Genomic DNA, 19450 nt, shown 5'->3' on the forward strand with positions numbered 1-19450 from the left:
TATAGAAAAAGGAGGAAAGTAGGAAAACACATAATTGTGGAAACTGGAAACAGTGCTATATAACAAGTGATTAAATTTCTGAATATGACATCAACTGTACAGTAATTTAGGAAAAGGTAAAAGAAAGCCATTAAGCTGTCACGCTGACAAAGCTTAAAAATTTGCTGATAAAAAACATATTCAAAAAATCTTTGACACTTTCAGACAAGTTAGTCACTGTTAGTGGTAAGTCAAAAGACTCACAAAATAAACTAGAATTCCAGCTGCCTTCACAGTAACTTCATTTTATGACCATGTATTTAAATCTGAGAGACATTATGCCTAAAGCTAATAAGTGCATTAAAAAATCACCTGGCATCATTGTGGACAAGTACAAGATATACTGGAAAACTGAGTTTGAGATGTTGATGATATTTTACTGTGTGTCGTGTCCTTCCACTAGTGACTTGAGGACATTCATGAAGCATGTGATTTCCTTGCATTACAGTACAGTATGCGCAGCAGCTTCTTGTGCTGTGATTCAGGCCATCCAGTATGGCATGCAGTAATGTGTCCCTTTCTTAAACCAGTCTCCTCTGGAGCTCAACAGTGGCCAGTGGTACCAGTATTTGGGCTCCAGTTCATTTACATAGAGCATCCTATGCATTTTTATTTGAATTTAAGTCTGTTAAGTATGTCAGCTCTTTTAGACACAGTGTGCCCACATCTTGCAGTTGCTTGTGCTCTGGGCTAATGTTTTGTGGTTGGACATTACTGGCTGTGATATGGAACTCTGTTCCCAATGTACAATGAAAATAATACACATGTTGTTGGAGAATATTGCTTCAATAGTTTATTATGTGAACATTATAGTTTGTGGTATAAACTGTTGAACTACTAGGGCTGTTAAATTTGTTACCTTGTTCACTTTCAATTATCATGCAATAGATTTATATCCACATACAGACATGCAAGATGTATTGTTTGTCAGCATGTCAGACATCATAGTTTTTTGTGTAATAACACATCTTCTGATATGTGTGTTATAAGAGTATTACAATTTAAACTAGTTTCAGAATAAAGTATTGTTAAGGTATCAGCAATTTTTTCAGCAATGAAGACTTCTTCCTTCTCATTACAGCTCATGAGGTTTGTTATGTTGTGTAACTATGGTATTTTGATGCATGAATTAATCATGGGAGATTCTGTAACCATTTTGAAAACAAATCAACATTTTCTGCTTTCTTACTTCAGGCTTCTTAATGAATGTCATTCATGGGCTTTTTCACATCCAAAAAATAGATTTGCATCAAACTGTACAATGAATAGTCTAGCTGTATGCTCTGACAAACAATTGCCTTCTGTTTTGACACTGTGTAGAAAGTTATTATATTATAGACAAAAATGGATTGAGGTCAAAATGATTCTACTCTCCTCTTTTCAGAATAATAAAATTTCAATATAGTTTGGAACATTATGTAGTGTTTTAATTTGACTTAATTACTTTTTGTTGTGAAGAATTATTGCTTTGTATCATGATGGAAGGAATTGAGGGGGGAAGAGGGAGGGGGGGGGTAGAGAGGGAGGGGGGGGGGGAGAGAGAGAGAGAGAGAGAGAGAGAGAGAGAGAGAGAGAGAGAGAATGTGGGTGAGTTTTGTGTTCTTTTTGCTGATGTAAGGTGATTATTTCTGCTCTTTAGGTGCTGTTTTCTGAAGACATATTGTTCCGTTTGGGAAGTAAAGCATTCAGATTCCTTATGGACATATTTCTCTTTCACGACTTTTCTGTACAAGGATTTATACAGGCATACAAGGTAAAAGACTTTAAATTTTTTTCTTTAGTGTTCAGTAACAAATATCAGGGGACTGCATGTTAAAAAAAAATATTCTTGGCTTAAAATGACATAGTTATGGGAACATGAAAATTTCAGTTAAATGATAACATGGCAAGCCTGCTGTTTTTTTGGCTAAAAGGCAGAACTGCATTGTTTTAAATGAAATATTATAAAATTTTACTGTTTTCCATTTCTTTGCTAAAAAATCATGAGTCTTAGTATTGGCTTTGCTTTGCTCTATGTGGCAACTGCTTGTCCTCATGGTGTGTGTCAAAAGATGGTGATTGATTTCAAAATACCCAACATTTGGACTCAATACAAAACTGTTAATGCTGGAAAATTACTTGTCAGCACCAGTAGTTTTGTGTCAGCATATTTAATTTAGAAAATTTAATTTAGAAAATAAGTACACTGAACCAGAGGTAGAAACTGACTGGGCAGAGACCACTCAGGATGATGATGTCATCAGGAAAAAATGAAACTCCTTGGCATGTGTCAGGTCGTGGAATTTTACATCCCATAAACAGGTCAGTAAATTAGAAAATATAGAAAGAGAAATGGATAGGTTAAAATTATATTGGGAATTGGTGATGTGTTTTGGCGGGAAGAAGAAATCAAATCAGATGAGTAGAAGGTTATCAACATACACTCAAATATACAGGAGTAATGAACAAAAAAACAGAAATGGAAGTAAACTACAATGAAGAGTATAATGAGTGCATCATTGTAACCATGATAGATGCAAAGCCAACATCCACCACAGTGGTACCAGTTTATATACCTACTAGCTCAGCAGATGAAGAGATTGAAAGATAGAAGTAAAAGGATGACAAGGAAGAATAGTAGAACGACACAGATTAAGGGAGAAGAATGAAAGGGGAAACCACCGTGTAGAATTTTTCACCAAGCACACTTCAATTAATCTAATATTTGGTTTGAGAATTATGAAAGAAAGTACATGTGGAAAAGACCTGGAGGCACCAAAAGGTTTCAGAGAAATTATGTAATGGTAACATAGATTTTAAAACCAGTTTTTAAACTGCAATTCATTACCAAGGATATATGTGAACTGTTACCATTATAGATTGGTTACAAACTGCAGGTTAAAACTGAGAGACAGCAGAGAGTTAGTAAATTCAGGGGATGACAACTGAATAAACTGCAACAGCCAGAGATTGTTCAGTCCTGTAAAGGGTATTAGCCATCAGTTGATGGGAACAGGAAAAAAATACACAGAAGACAAAGAGGAAGCTTTGGGAGATGTGAATGCGGTGGAAAATCAAATATGTAAAAGACAAGAATCAGTAGAAATCCGTGGATAATACATGAGATAGTGAATTTAATCGAGGAAATGAAAAAATATAAAAATACAGCAAAAGAAACAGATGAAATTTAATACGGATGTCCAAAAAATGGGATGGAAAGAAAATGAAAATGGCCAGACAAGAATGGCTAGAAAAGAAATCCAAAGCTGTAGAAGCATGCTAGACTATGGGGAAGGTAGAAAGAAGCTGCCAATAGGACAGTTTCAAAGACCTTTGCAGAAAAGAAAAGCAGCTGTATCTACAGATCTGATGGTAAGCCAATACGAAGCAAAGAAGGAATGGTTGAAAGCTGGAAACACTATAAAAAGTCTGTGCAACAGAAATCAACCTGTGAAACTTGAGTTTCCCACGAATAAAACTTCCAAATAACTTATGGGAATGCAGACAGGTGCAAAATGAGACAAGGCGGCACATGCAAAAAAGACTACATGCGCAGTAAGCAAGTAGCCCCAACACACAACCAAAGATGACCCATCAGAAGTTATCGGCAGTGAGTATTAATTACCATTGCATGAGCAAGTAGTGTTAACTCTTGTCTCTGTGTTGTGTGACCAGAGAAAGAGCAGGATTCCAAGTGGAATTTAAGCAAAAGCCCCCATATCTATTATAAGACTACCTGCTAATTTAGTCTCAGCTGCTTCCTTAATAACAGTATCCCAATAACTAGAAGTGAATCCCTGTGTTGTTATGTTCCACAGGATGACAGGTGCTGAGGCAGTGTTATGCAACAGTAGTTTTGCTCTGCTGTCATAAGCATGTGTTCTATATGCCAGCTCTCCATGATCCTGATGGTCTGACCAATGTATGATGTACATTGCAAGGGATACGATTCTCACACATGCTTACAACTACCATACACATATGCCATTTCAGAATATTTCCTTGGTACTTGTCATCCTGTGGAATAGGAACACACATATTCTGGCATGCACTTCCAGGTATTGGGATAGTGTTGTTAACTTAACCTAAACTGTTTCCTTAATAAGTGACCTTATAAAAAGAGACTGTAGTTTTTGCTTAAATTCTCTCCCTTGTCAAACAATAGAGAGACAGAGTTAATGCTATTAGCTCACCCACCGGTAAATAATATTCACTACTGATGACTTCTGGTATTGGTCATCTTTGGTTTGTAATGGTGTTAGTTGCTTATTGTATGTCTTGTCTTTCTGTGTACACCATATTCTGATTCTTAGTCAGTATGGCACAGCTTTTTTTTTTTTTTTTTTTTTTTTTTTTTAAAAAAAAAAAGGTCATCAGTCTTCTAACTGACCCACCATGAATTCCTTTCCTGTGCTAACCTCTTCATCTCAGAGTAGCACTTGCAACCTATGTCCTCAATTATTTGTTGGATGTATTCCAAGCTCTGTCTTCCTCTACAGTTTTTGCTCTCTACAGCTCCCTCTAGTACTGTGTAAGTCATTCCCTGATGTCTCAACAGATGTCCTATTATCTTGTCTCTTCTCCAAGTCAGTGTTTCCCCCATATTTCTTTCCTCCCTGATTCTACAGAGAACCACCTCATACCTTACCTTATCAGTCCACCTAATTTTCAACATTTGCTTGTAGCACTACATCTCAAATGTTTCTTCTGTTCCAGTATTGCCACAGTTCATACCTCACTCTCATATAATGCTGCGCTCCAAACATACATTCTCAGAAATTTCTTCCCCAAATTAAGGTCTATGTTTGATGCTAGCAGACTTCCCTTGGTCAGGAATGCCGTTTTTGCCATTGCTAATCTGCTTTTGATGTACTCTTTGCTCCGTCCTTCATTCATCTACTTTGTGATCATCAATCCTGAGGTTAAGTTTCTTGCTGTTCTCATTCCTGCTACTTCTCATTACTTTTGTCTTTCAATGTACTCTCAATCCATATTCTGCACTCATTAGATTGTTCATCCCATTCAGCAGATCATGTAATGTTCTTCATTTTCTCTCAGGACAGCAGTGTCATAAGTGAATCGTGTTATTGATATCCTTTAACCTTGAATTTTAATCACACTCCTGAATGTTTCTTACACCCTTTTTAATCTGAGCACTTCATTCTTGGTCATCCACTCTTGTTATTTCCTCTTGGCTCTTGTACATATTGTATATTACCCGTCTCTACCTATGGTGTACCCTTATTTTTGTCAGAATGTCAAACATCTTGCACCATTTTACATTGTAGAACACTTTTTCCAGGTCATCAAATCCTACTAATGTATCTTGATTTTTCTTTAGTCATGCTTCCATTATCAACTGCAATGTCAGAATTGCTTCCCTGGAGTCTTTACCTTCCCTTAAGCCAAACTGATTGTCATCCAACACATCCTCAATTTTCTTTTCCATTCTTGAGTATATTACTCATGTCAGCAACTGGGATGCTTGAGCTGATAAGCTGATTGTGCGATAAGCCTTGCACTTGTCAGCTCTTGCAGTCTTGGGAGTTGTGTGGATGATATTCTTCTGAAAGTCAGACAGTAGGAATGTTATCTATCCATTCTGCCTTATTTGATCTTAAGTCCTGCAAAGATCTTTTAAATTCTGAACCTAATACTGAATCCCCTATCTCTTCTAAATCGACTCCTATTTCCTCTTCTATCGCATCAGACAAATCTTCCCCCTCATAGAGGCCTTCAGTGTACTCTCTCCACCTGTCTGCTCTCCCCTATTCATTTAACAGTTCATACCCTTGATTTTAATGTTACTACCCTTGCTTTTAATTTCACCAATTTGACTTTCCTATATGCTGAGTGAATCCTTCAAACAATTGTTTCTTTTTCGAATCCTTCAAATTTTTAATGCATCCATTTCGTCTTAGCTTCCAGGCACTTCCTTTTTATTTCACTCCTAAGCAACTTGTATTTCTGTAATCCTGAATTTCCCTGAACATATTTGTACTCCCTTCTTTCACCAACCAACTGAAGTATTTCTTCTGTTGCCCATGGTTTCTTTGCAGTTAATCCTTTGTACCTATGTTCTCCTTTCCAAATTCTGTGATTGCCCTTTTTGAGATGTCCATTCCTCTTCAGCTGTACTGCCTATTGAGCTGTTGCTTATTGCTTAGAGAACTTCAAGCATATCTCGTCATTACTCAGTACTTCTGCATCCCACTTCTTTGTGTATTGATTCTTCCTGACTAATGTCCTAAAGTTTAGCCTACTCATCACTACTATATTGTGATTTGAGTCTGTATCTGCTCCTGGGTATGACTTACAATCCACTGTCTGATTCCGGAAGCTCTGCCTGACCATGATGTGATCTAAGTGAAATCTTTCCATATCACGTGACCTTTTCCAAATTCACTGTCTCCTCTTGTGATTCTTGAACAGTATTCACTATTACTAGCTGAAATTTATTACGGAATGCAATTAGTCTTTCTTCTGTCTCATTCCTTATCACAAGCCCATATTCTCCTGTAACTGTTTCCTCTACTCCTTCCCTGCAACTGCATTCCAGTCCACCATGATTTTCATCTCCCTTTAAACACTGAGTTACCCATTGTATATCGTCATATACAGGGTTTATCAAAAAGAATCATCAGATTAAAAAAAAATCATAACTCTTATGTTGTTTGAGATGTGTGTGAACAACCTACTGTCAGATAGAGCAAACTCTAGAGTTTTACATGGTTCCCGCTATGTAGCAGCAGTATGCTCCCAATTCAGTTCCAGTTCTAGTAAAAATGGCGTCAGGGCAACAGAAAGCGTTTTGTATTCTATGTTTTGTGTAGTGCAGGTCAGTAATAACTGTTCAGTGTGACATTCGTACTAGGTACAGTGTGGATCCTCCTATTGCACAGCATAAGGCGATGGCGTGAACAATTCCAAGAAACAGGTTGTTTCTGTAAAGGCAAATTGGCGGGCTGTCTCTGAGTGTCTCACACAGGCACTGAACACATCTGCCATAGTTTCACAAGGAGGCTGCAGAAATCAGTTTGCCGTGCAGCTCGACAGTTCAACATGCACCCAATGTCTGCCTGGTGTTTGTTCCATCAACACTTATACATGAAACCATACAAAGTTCAGCTACTACAAGCTCTTCATGAAGGTGACAAACAACAGCCTGTGGAGTTCTGTAATTTCGTTCATAGCAAGATGGAGGATGATGGATTTTTTCCACATTTAGTGACGAGTCAACATTCCACTTAAATGGAAAGGTGAACTGTCATAATCTGAGAATATGGGGTACAGAACAATGACATGCAGTTCTGCAACATGACAGGGACTCTCCATAATTTAATGTGGTTCGTGCAATTTCACAGGAAAAGGTGTATGGTCCATTTTTCTTTGCCAAGAACACTGTTACAGGAAGCACATCAAGATACACTTGAGATACACTTGAGATATACTTGAGAACTTTCTTTTCCTACAGTTAGAGACTGATTTGAACACCTTGATTTGCCAACAGGATGTGGCACCGCCACACTGGCATCTGGAATTGTGGGAAACCAGATCTGACTGTATGTGATTATTTCTTGTGGGGGTTATAAGAGACTCCATTTATGTGCCTCCGTTACCAACAACAATGAATGAACTGAGACATCGCATAACAGCAGCTGTGGAAGATGTAACTCAAGACTTGTTCGCAGCAGTGTGGGAACAATTTGCATGCCGCATTGACATACACCATGCATCTCAAGGGGAGTATGTTGGATAACTATGAAAAGGCATCAAAAAACCTTTGCGAGTTTCCTGTCAATCAAAAAACAAAATTCATTGTTTATGTGTATTAGTTTCAGAAATATAGACGTACCAAAATTGATGATTGTTTTTGATACACCCTTTACTCTCTCTCTCGTCTTCAGCTTGCGACATCAGCATGTATAACTGAACTATCGTTGTCAGTGTTGGTTTGCTGTCAATGCTGATAAGAACAACATTGTCACAGAACTGTTCACAGTAACACACACTCTGCCCTACCTGCCTATTCATAATGAATCCTACTCCCTTTATAACATTTTCTGCTGCTGTTGATATTACCGCATCGTCATCTGACAAGAAATCCTTGTCTCCTTTCCATTTCACTTCACTGGCCCCTACTATAGCTAGATTGAGCTTTTGCATTTCTCTTTCCAGATTTTCTAGCTTCCCTACCAGATTCAAGCTTCTGACATTCCACATCCCATAGAATGTTATCCTTTCATTGGTTATTCAATCTTTTTCTCATGGTCACCTCCCATTGGCAGTCACCTCCCAGAGATCTGAATGGGGGACAATTCTGGAATCTTTTGCCAATGAAGAGATCATTGTGACACTTTTTCAGTTACAGGCCACATATCCTGTGGATACACATTATGTGTCTTCTGCATCCTCATGCCACCCCCCCTATTTGGAAGGAGCACGCCATCGGAGATGCTGGTGGCAGTCATTGGGGATTTTCTCTCATTGAGCCAATCATCATCTTCTGAGTCGACATCTACTAAAAGTAAACGAAATGAGGTTAACGATTCAAAGACTCTCCCAGTCCCACCACGGTTCCTCGTGGTTTCATGTATTGAAGACAGTTCTGTCCTTTGCTATGGTAAATCCATTTATTATTCAGAAAGGCGTTGGTGCAGTTACTGGTCCTGTGAAATCCTGCTCTCATTCAAGCAATGTCACTTTGCTTTTGGAGACTCCTTCTGATAACAAGCATGACAACTGCTTGCAGCTTCGCTTCTCCGTGACTATCCTGTTCATGTTTAGGCCCATTGAACACTGAATTCAACCCATGGTGTTATTTACACTAGGCTGCTCGATGGTCTAATCGAGGCAGAAATCCAAATGTACCTCTCTGATCAGGGTGTCATTGCAGTCCATCGGGTGATGAAAATGGTAGATCATCCTTAGTGCTCACACATACTTTTTTTCCTCAATTTGATAGAGAGATGCTTCCATCAAAGATCAAAATAGGCTATTAAGCCATCGCAGTTTGACCGTACATTCCGAACCCGCTACCAGTGTCATCATTACAATCACACTCGAATATCATGTCAACACCTGACCTATTGTGTAACCTGTGGTAGGATGCTCAAGAGTGTGATTGTCTGCCTCCTGCTCCCCACTGTATCAATTGCAATGCCAACCATGCTGCCTCCTTCCGAGATTGCCCCAAGTTCTTGATGACCGGGCCGTCCAGGAGATCTGGGGGAATTAAAAAGTGCCTTAACCGGTTGCTCACAAGTTGTTGGCTAGTCGGAAACCCTGTATTCTACCATCCAGCTCTTGCAGTACTGTTGTTACTACATCTCGCTCCATGAAGGACAAGGCCACGCAGAAATGTTACGTCAAATTCAGCACCACAGTTCTAAAATTGGCCATTGTCACAGTAGCATCTGTGTTTCCTCCTCCAGCTGTGCAACATGCCACCAGACATTCACCTCATGAGGCAAAGTCATCTGCCCCACAATTGGCAGGCTGGAAAGGACAGAAGGAATACTCCAGTGCAGACATCTTATATCCATCCAGCCAACAAACATCTGAGTCTTCCTCTGCTGACAGGAAAGGCTCCAAGGAATCAAACAAAGGCAATCAGTCTTCTCCTTAGCTGACTCGGGAGATCCTCTCCGATGGTGTCACCACTTGATACCCTCGCCCAGCCAACCTTGTGTTGCTGGTGCAACCGTTTTTCTGCCCGGGACTCCACACACAGACAGAAGGAGGGTGCCGACCCCTCTGTAGATCTCATGGAGCAGGATCCTCCAGCCTCTGCACCCTGTAGCAGTGTGTCTTCGAAAGCTGGCACTCAGCAGCCACTGAGGTGATGCCCGTTCATTTTTTCCCCTCTTCCTCCCCTTTTCTCATCATGAGTCTCCTCCAATGGGTCGTTCACGTCCTTCGATCCAACAAAGGGGAATTTTGTCTGCTCTTGGGGTTGCAGCGTCAACTTGTTCTCTGTGTCCAGAAAATAAAAGTGTATCTTCGTGACTGCTTTGAGCTCTTGCATTTCTTCCCAGTCCACTTTGACCTTCCCGCCAAGGACGGCATTCCATCTCATGGGGGAGTCGTGCTGCTCATCTGGAATGACTTTCATATTCAGCCCATATCCCTGACTACCCTGCTTAAAGATGTTGCAGTCTAGTTTTTCCTTCCTCACTTCACCTTATCCCATTGTACCGTTTACATCCCTCCGTCATTTGGTGTCACCAAGGCAGAATTCCTCCAGTTTATTGGGCAACTCCCCCACCCCTTTCCACTGCTCGGTGACTTTAATGCACATCATCCCCTTTGGGGCTCTCCCAGAACTTATCAAGAGGTGCCCTCTTGGCTGACCTTCTCAGCTAACTTAACCTCATCTGCCTTAATACGGGAGCACTCGCATTTCTTTCAGACTCTACACACACCTATTCCCATTTGGAGCTCTTCTGCACTGCCCAGCTTGCCCATCGTCTCCAGCTTGCTGTCACTTCATCCCAATCCTCCGCCCCAGGTCACACATTGTTCACGTTCAGAGGTTACAGAACCTTTCTCTTGCGGGCAAGTACTTTCTCCTTCTGATATGTACTCGAGTGACCATTTCCTGTGTGATCTCTGTTTGCTGACTCCTACACCCCCCCCCCCTCCCCACCTATGTGCACACCCAAATGCCAGCTTTCTAAGGCCGACTGGAGGCTTAACTCCTCCCTGGCAACCTTCAAGAAACAACAGTTCCCTAGTTGTGATGACCAGGTAGAATATCTTGCAAATGTTATCATTACTGCCACAGAACGTTCCATTCCTTGCACTTCCTCTTTACCACACCGTGTCCCAGTGCCTTGAGGGATTGAGGCGTGCTGAGACGCAATTCGTGTGCGGAGACATGATCCCCGCTTTTTTAACACTCATCCTGTGATGGCAAATTGCATTCATTATAAACAATTCCATGGACAGTGTCATCTCATTCTTTGGTATATCAAAAAAGCTAGCTTATTTCTTTTACTAATTCGTTTAGCAGTTCCACACCCCCTGCCATCGTGTGGTCCAATCTCGGATGTCTCTCTGGGACCAAGGTCCATTCCCTGATTTCCAGCCTGATAGTAGCAGAAGGTGTCATATAGTAGCAGATGGTGTGATAGTGAACCTTACTGTTATCTCCAATATCTTGGGCAGCTATTTTGCAGAAATTTTAAGCTCCACTCACTATCAACTTGCCTTCCTCCATAGGAAACGAGTGGAGAAGGCTCGGGCGATTCTGTTCTCTTCTCAGAAATCATGAGTGCTACAATGCTGCCTTTACTGTGTGGGACCTAGACCACTTCATCCCAATCCTCCACCCCAGGGTCAGACAATGTTCACTTTCAGATGTTGCAGAACATTTCTCTTGTGGGCAAGTACTTTCTCCTTCATATGCACAATCGCATCTGGGCAGATGGCATGTTTCACAGATGTTGGTGTTAAGCCACTGTCACACCTTTACATAATCCCGGTAAGGACAAACACCTTCCTTTTAGCTATCGCCCCATTTCTCTCACCAGCTGTGTTTGCAAGGTGACGGAACGTATTATTAATGCCTGCTTGGTATGGTGGCTAGAGTCTCGCAATTTACTAACCACTACACAGTGTGGATTTTGAGTATGCTGTTCTGCAGTTGACCATCTCGTCACTTTGTCAACCCATGTCATGAATGATTTTCTGCGGAAATACCAGACTGTGGCTGTGTGTTTAGGTTTGGAGAAAGCCTACGACACCTGCTGGAGGACTGGTATCCTCTGTACTCTGTGTCAGCATGCCTTGTTTTCTTCAAGAATTTGTAAAAGACTGAGTTTTCAAGGTACGTGTGCCTTCTGCCTTGTTGGACGCCTTTATCCAGGGAAATGGTGTGCCTCAGGGTTCTGTCCTGAGCGGCGCCTTCTTTGCTGTCTCCATTAACCCTATTATGGCCTGTCTCCCACCAGGCATCTCCAACTCCCTTTTTATTGACGACTTTGCCCACTGTTGCAGTTTCCCACAGACTTGTGTCATTGAGCAGCGTCTTCAGCGATGCCCGATCACATGTACTAATGGAGCATCGAAATCTTTAATTTTTCCACTGACAAAACCCTTTGTATGAATTTCTTGTGGCGAAATTGATTTCATCCACCATCTTTACATCGTGGGCCTGTTGCTCTTCTGTTCGTGGAAACTATGAAATTCGTGTGGCTCTTGTTCGATAGGAAACTTTCTTTGTCCTCCCACATGTCTTACCTGGCTGCCCACTGTACCTGGTCCCTCAATGTCCCGTGTGTCCTCAGTCGTACTTCCTGGGGAGTGGATCGGCCAACCCTCCTCCGTTTTTATTGGTCCCTTCTCTGTTCGAAAGTAGATTATGGGTGTTTTGTTAATGCATCTGCACTTCCATCCTTATTACGACATCCCAATACTATCCACCATCGTGGCATCCATCTGGCAACTGGTGCCTTTCACTCTAGCCCGGTTGAGAATCTGTGTGCAGAAGCTGCACTGTTGTCATACTGCCATGAGTTTCTCCTCAGCAGATACGCATGCCATTTGTCTGCAATGCCTGCAATGCTTGGTCATCCTATGCCTCCTTCTTCAATGACTCCTTTGATCACCAGTATGGGGCATGTCCCTCTTCTCTGTTAATTCCTGGAGTTTGCTTTTGGCTCTTGCTCTGGTAGCTTCACTTCAGCAGATATGCATGCCATTTGTCTGCCATGCTTGGTCATCCTATGCTTCCTTCTTCAACGACTCCTTTGATCACCAGTATGGGGCGTGTTTCTCTGCTCTGTTAATTCCTGGAGTTCGCTTTTGGCTCTTGCTCCAGCAGCTTCACTTTCACATTAGCGGCCTGTTTCTAATGGGTGTGAATCCTTTATCACTTTGGCTTCCTGCAGTGGCCCGTGGACATTACTCCAGCTTTGCTCTATCACTGTAAGTTTCACAGCCTTTTGCACAGAACTTCGCATTAGACCTTTGTATACACTGATCGTTCTCGAACTGACAGTGGTGTGTGGTGTGCCTTTGTCACTGGTACCAAAAATTTTCCGTATCGCCTTCTGGAACACTGTTCAGTATTTACAGCAGAGCTCTTTGCCCTGTATCAACCCACGCAATACATCCAGCAACACAGGATTTTTCAAATGTGTCACCTGCTCCAACTTTCTCAGTGCCCTTCAGTGCCTCTGTGCTGTGCACCATCCATCCCTTAGTGCAACAGGTCCAGGAAAGCTGTCACTGGCTCATACCATCAGGTGGCGTAACTTTCGCATCACCACTGGTGCTTCCTTCATGGGAACAATCTCTGGGAAATTAAGCAACTCCCAGAGGCTTGGCCCTCTTGTTGTGAGATCATTTTAGCACTGTCTTTTTAACAATCACCATTTGTTAAGTGGTGCTCCCCCATCACTCTGTGCTCATTGTCCTCAATCTTTGGCGGTTCGCCATTTCCTGACAGAATGCCCTTTTTTTAACATTTATGTTCTCATTTATGTTTGCCGTCTGAGCTATAAGCCATTTTAGTGAATGACGTGGGGACTGTCGACAGCGTTTTACTTTTTACCCATCGTAGCAATATAGCTTCTTCTTCTGTAGTGGTCAATCCAAGGATTGGTTTGCAACAGCTACAATGGCAGCTTGTCTCCATTCTGTGCGTCTTTCAGCTTTTGTCTTCACTTCTTTATAGGTGTTACATCCCACATCTTTCACGATTTGATCCATGTACCTCAGTCGTGGTCTTTCTTTTGGTCTTTTTCCCTCGACATATCCCTCTATGGTTGTGTTCAGGAGTCCTTTATGTCTTAATAGATGGCCTGTAAATTGCACTCTTCTTTTAACAATGAAACTCCAGAAGCTTCTCTTCTCACCTGCTCTTTCCAGAACCACTTCGTTTGTGACCTTGTCGATCCATTTTATTTTGAGCATGCGTCTATAGCACCACATTTCAAAAGAATTTAGCTTCTGCTGTTCCTCTGTCCCGAGAGTCCATGTTTCACACCCATAGCATGCCACACTCCGCACATATGATTTCAAAAATCTTTTCCTGGTTTCAATGCTGATGTTCTTAGATGTTAATATGTTTTTCTTCTTGTTAAAAGCAGCCTTTGCTTGAGCTATTCTACTTCTCACTTCTGTCTTGCTCCTTCCATCCCTGGTAATATTACTGCCCAGATAAGTAAATTTATCAACTTGTTCAAGCAGTTCATTGCCTACATGAACTTGGACTTTCACTTGATCTTCTTTGTCTCATGCCATTACTTTTGTTTTTGCTTTATTAATTCTCATATTATATTCTTCACCCATAACTTTATCCATTCTATTCGGTAGGACTACAAGATCTTCTTCACTTTCAGCCAGGACAGCTATATCATCGGCATATCTTATCATATCTATTCGTTGGCCATGAATTACTACACCTGTCTGTGAATTTTCCCTTACTTTTTTCAGTGCCTCTTCAATGTATATGTTAAAGATAACAGGGGATAGTGCGCAACCTTGTCGGACACCTTTCCGTATCTGCACCTCTTCTTGTTTTGTCCGTCCACGGATAACTGCTGTCTCGTTTTTGTAGAGGTTCCATATCATTTTTCTATCTTTATGGTCTATTCCTACTTTTTTGAGTACCTCAAACATCTTATCCCATTTAACATTATCAAAGGCTTTCTCTACATCTACGAAAGCTATGTATGTTTTCAGGTTCTTATCTAGTCGTTTCTCTATTATTAGTTTTAGAGCAAATATTGCTTCTCTGGTTCCTCTATCTTTCCGGAATCCAAACTGGTCTTCGGAGAGTGTAGCTTCGACTTTTTGTTCTATGTGTTTTAGGATAATTGAGGTTAATATTTTAGAGACGTGAGTAACTAGGCTGAGTGTCCTATAATTTTCACATCTTGTAGCATTTGCCTTCTTTGGAATATGGATCATAATGTTTTTCTCAAAGTCTGTAGGAATTTTACCCTGCTCGTACATGTTGAAAACAAGATTATACAACTCCTGATTCAGTTTTGCTCCTCCAGATTTCAGAAGTTCGGCTGGGATATTGTCTATACCAGGCGATTTGTTGTTTTTCAATTTTTTCAGAGCTAGTTCAAACTCTACCTTTAATATAGGTTCACCTATGTTGTGTGCATCTACTTCTGTTTCTTCTTCCATGATGTTTTCAGACAGGTTTGGTCCGCTGTACAGTTTTACTGTATATTGTTCCCATCTTCTTGCAACTTCATCATCGTCATCCAACATATTGCCATTTTCATCCATCACAGCCCTACACTTGTTTCTTCTGTCTCCAAAGCAATGTCTCACACATTTATAGGCCTTGTCGATATTTCCCTTGCTCGTGTTGTCCTCAACTGAAATACAGAGGTCATCAAGGTATTTTTCTCTTGCTTGTTTTGCCTCTCTGTTGATTCTGTTTTTCAGACTCTTGTATTTCTCTTGGTCTTCCTTCTTCACAGAATTTTTTAATTTCCTTCTTTCTTCCATCATATTTAGTAGGTCATTAGTGATCCATTCCTTCCTTTTCTCTGTCCTTTCTTTTCCTATTACTTCTTCTGCTGCTTCTAAAATACCAGTTTTTATTTTTTCCAGCTGCTTTGGATGTCATTGCAGCCCTGTGTATTTGTTTTCTTGTCTGTTTCTAGTTGATAGTGCTTCAGTGTATTTTCGTTTTTCAGGTTTGTCAAATCCCATTTACATGTACTTCTTCTTTTAATGTTCTTGAATTTTAGTTCAGTCGTCGTCATAACGAGTATGTGGTCACTTTCCACATCACAGCCTGGATATGATTGGCTGTCCTTAACTTGGTTTTTAAATCTTTGCTTCACTAATATGAAGTCAATTTGGTATCTGTTAATGTCACCAGGCATTTTCCAAGTATATCTTCTTCTTGGATAATGATTAAAGAAGGTATTTGTAATGCAAAGTTTATTTCTTTGGCAGAATTATGGTATGAAGATAATAAACCTTTTTAAACCATACATGTGACTGGTATCTGTTTTTTATATAAATTATAAACCTTAAGTACAACAGCCACGTTTCTTAACATGTCGACTTTCGACAAAATAGCGTTAGAATTCTACAAGTTTATCCCCTCTTTCATTTCTTAATCCAAATCCAAAATTCCCTGCCACATCCTCTTCTTTACCTTCCCCAACAACGGCATCCATATCTCCCATGATGACAAGGTTTTCAGCTCCTTTAATTCTGCCAATTACTTCTTCAAGGTGGTCATACATCATGTCGATTTCATCATCCTCGAGCCTCATAGTTGGCATGTATACTTGGATTATGATTGTGTCTCTTGGTTTAGTTTCCAATCGGACATAAATTATCCTCTCACTATGTTGAACAAATCCTTTTACTCTTAACCCCATCTCTTTATTGAGGATAATTCCCATTCCTGCAATCCCGGGACTGTCTTGTGCTGTTCCAGTGTGTATGATTCTGTAATCCCCTGACCAAAAGTCGCCAGCGTTTGGCCATCTCATTTCTGAGACTCCCAGTATATCAATATCCATTCGTTTCATTTCCATTTTCAAGTTTTCCAGTTTACCACATTTAAGAAGTGAGTTGACGTTCCATGTTGCTATCCTTCTTACATTAATGCTTTTGGATTTTGGTATCTCTTTAGTTGTCCCCGCCCGGAGATCCGAATGGGGGACTATTTTACCTCCGGAGAATTTAACCAAAGAGCTTTCCATCATAAGCTGTTGATACTTGGGATACCCGCCCGGGTCTTTAATGGAGTGGTTTCCCGTTGCCTTCTCCATTCTATGCCGTTGGCCACCTTGTGGCTCCTCCGCCTTTAGGAGCAGTTTCCCACCCCAAGGGCAAGAGAATGCCCTTCCTTCTAGCCGCTCATCCGCCCTCCTAGAAGGCCGTTGGCACTTGATAGAAGGTAATCTCCTTATCCCGGGAGATATTCGGCTCAGTAGAAGTATAGGTTGGAAATGGAAGACCCCTAGCCCTCGAAACCTAATAGCGTCAGGGTCGGAAAAAAACAAGAGTTGGCCGAGGGTGGCATAAATTATATATAGCAAAGGGCATTTAATCTTCAGTTCAGGACTTCTGTTTCTCTGTGGTGTATTTTATGGACCTTTCTCCAAGTCTGTGTTTTTTAGCTGTCTTCCCTTCTGTCAATTGGGCTTTTGTGTAGTAGTTTTTAACTCCTTTTTTGTCTTTGTGTTCTATGATTCTGACATGGGCGCATATGGCCCTAGTTGTTTTTGCACCCTAAAACAAAACAAGACAAACAGGCTACAGGGAAAAGAAGCTAGGAAAAAAATATACGTAAGAAAAAAAGAAAAAGAAAAGACACATCACAGAAGAAGTATCCAAGTGGCATGGAAATCTGTAGTTGTGTTGTACATGTATGGAGAAAAATTGAATTATTTATTCAGAAGTAAGAGCTTGACAAATTGAGCAAGTCGGCAACAGTTGGGTCTACCTCTGGTCTTATGCAAGCAGTTATTCAGCACAGCGTTGATTGATAAAGTTGTTGGATGTCCTCCTGAGGGATATTGTACCAAATTCTGTGTAACTGGTGAGTTAGATTATCAAAATCCCAAACTGGTTGGAAGGCCCTGCCCATAATGCTCCAAACATTCTCAATTAGGGAGAGATCCGGTGACCTTGCTGCCTAGTGTAGGGTTTGGCAAGCACTAAGACAAGAAGTAGAAACTCTAACCTTGTGCAGGCGGGCATTACCTTGCTGATGTGTAATCCCAAGATGGCCTGCAATATATCCTAAATTCCTGCAACCCTCCTTGCCTCAAGTTTTGTTAGTCACAGTCACTATCCCCTTCCCTCTTTGCACTCAAGCACTACGCAGCCCTCTGTTCCACCAACTGACCCACAGTCTTTTTACTTCTTTCTGCTGCCCCACCCCCTCCTCCACCAACCCTCCCCTTATTTTGAACTCCCCACTGCTCCTAGCTGCCCTACCCTCTCCTCACCTCATCCCTGTTTGCTCTTACAAGCAGCACTTTACCATCCCCCACCCCTTTCCCAACCTCCTCCTTATCCCCACCACACACATTGCTTCTCCTATCATGCACTGCTGCTTTGCAGTCTGGTCTCAAGAGCCATAGACTATTGTCGTGTGTGTGTGTGTGTGTGTGTGTGTGTGTGTGTGTGTGTGTGTGTGTTGCATTTGCATGAATTTACCATTTACATAATATTGTCATTATTCCATCCTTGATCTTCCATTGTTTGATGCATGTAATTCACTTAGTTGTCTGCAACATGTTCAATTACCAATGGAAGATTATTTTCCTATTTCAAATAATGGTCGGTGACCATATGTGAAGTCCTATGTACTTTTGACAGCAGTATCTGAGGCATATTTGCTTGGAAATTAAAACAATGGATCATTTTTCATATTCAGTAATTTGTCAATGTTTGGTCTGAACTGCAGGAACTATGTCCGTGGCTTTTGTTACATGTGAATTTTTGTTGGTAAATTAAATTGTTTTGTTTTCTTTATTACAGATTTGTATGATGGACCATTATGCTGACCGGGACTGGTTTTCATTGTGTTGTTCACATAAAGAACTGGATTCCCGAGTGTCTGGCTTAGTTGCAGAGGATCTTGAGTATCTCAGGCGTCTGCCGTCTCTGCGTGCATATGTCGAATCTCTTCCCACAAAGCAAAGGGCTCCTATTCTTTTGGATGATACCTGCTTCCGAGTGAGTAAGCTGCAGTAATAAATATTATTTCTACTTGAATAACACTAAATTGTTATGAAAGTGATGAGACTTAGGGATAGGAATTTTTTTTTTTTTTTTTTTTTTTTTTTTTTTTTTTTTTTGCAAAAATCGGTGTTTAATATTTGCCAGATTTGTTGTTATTTTTTAAAATTGGTTATTACGTTTGCAAATTTGTTATTAATATTTGCCAAATTCAGTGTTTTCTTGCCAAATTCCATATTGTTTTTGCTAATTTTGGTGCTAATTTCATCATCACGTCAAAGTTTGTTACGCAGTAAATGAACTGTCAGTTTAAGATTATACGTGTACCTCAGGCTTGAGATTAGCAATCAAAATGCAGTTTGAACATTGAATAACTATCAGTGAATATTAGTAAACTACCGTCCTGAGACTTAAAATATTTTTGTATGGAAAAATTACAGAATTTTGCAGTTATTGGTAAAAATGGCCAATTTTGCATTGTTTCGACAAAAAGGGCTAATTTTTGTGCTTGTTTTCCACATTATCATGTTTGTGAAATTTTCCTGTTCCTAATGATACAGGAAGAAGGAAAATTGACAAGGATTTAATGTCCCATCGACATAGTCATTAGACATGGGATGATACAGTTTATACAGGATGATTCAGTTTATATTTTGTTTGTTAGCTGAATGATTGGTGTTTTTCTAAGAAAATTAAATCTGTAATAGATATTGAACATGTAACGTGTAAAATAATACACTTAAAGAAG

At 40.6% G+C, this 19450-nt stretch overlaps 1 protein-coding gene across 2 annotated transcripts in view; it reads left to right on the forward strand.

Moving 5' to 3' along the window:
* Positions 1-19450, forward strand: part of LOC126203028 (origin recognition complex subunit 3) — a 122875-nt gene that overhangs the window by 59258 nt on the left and 44167 nt on the right. For both annotated transcript variants that reach the window (XM_049937266.1, XM_049937267.1), the window contains exons 7-8: positions 1679-1792; positions 18502-18699. In XM_049937266.1, coding sequence (XP_049793223.1) covers positions 1679-1792; positions 18502-18699 — 312 coding nt within the window. The remainder of the gene's footprint in view (positions 1-1678; positions 1793-18501; positions 18700-19450) is intronic.

The sequence above is a fragment of the Schistocerca nitens genome, chromosome 9 (assembly GCF_023898315.1).
Source record: "Schistocerca nitens isolate TAMUIC-IGC-003100 chromosome 9, iqSchNite1.1, whole genome shotgun sequence".
In the NCBI taxonomy this organism is placed as follows: Eukaryota; Metazoa; Arthropoda; class Insecta; order Orthoptera; family Acrididae; genus Schistocerca; species Schistocerca nitens.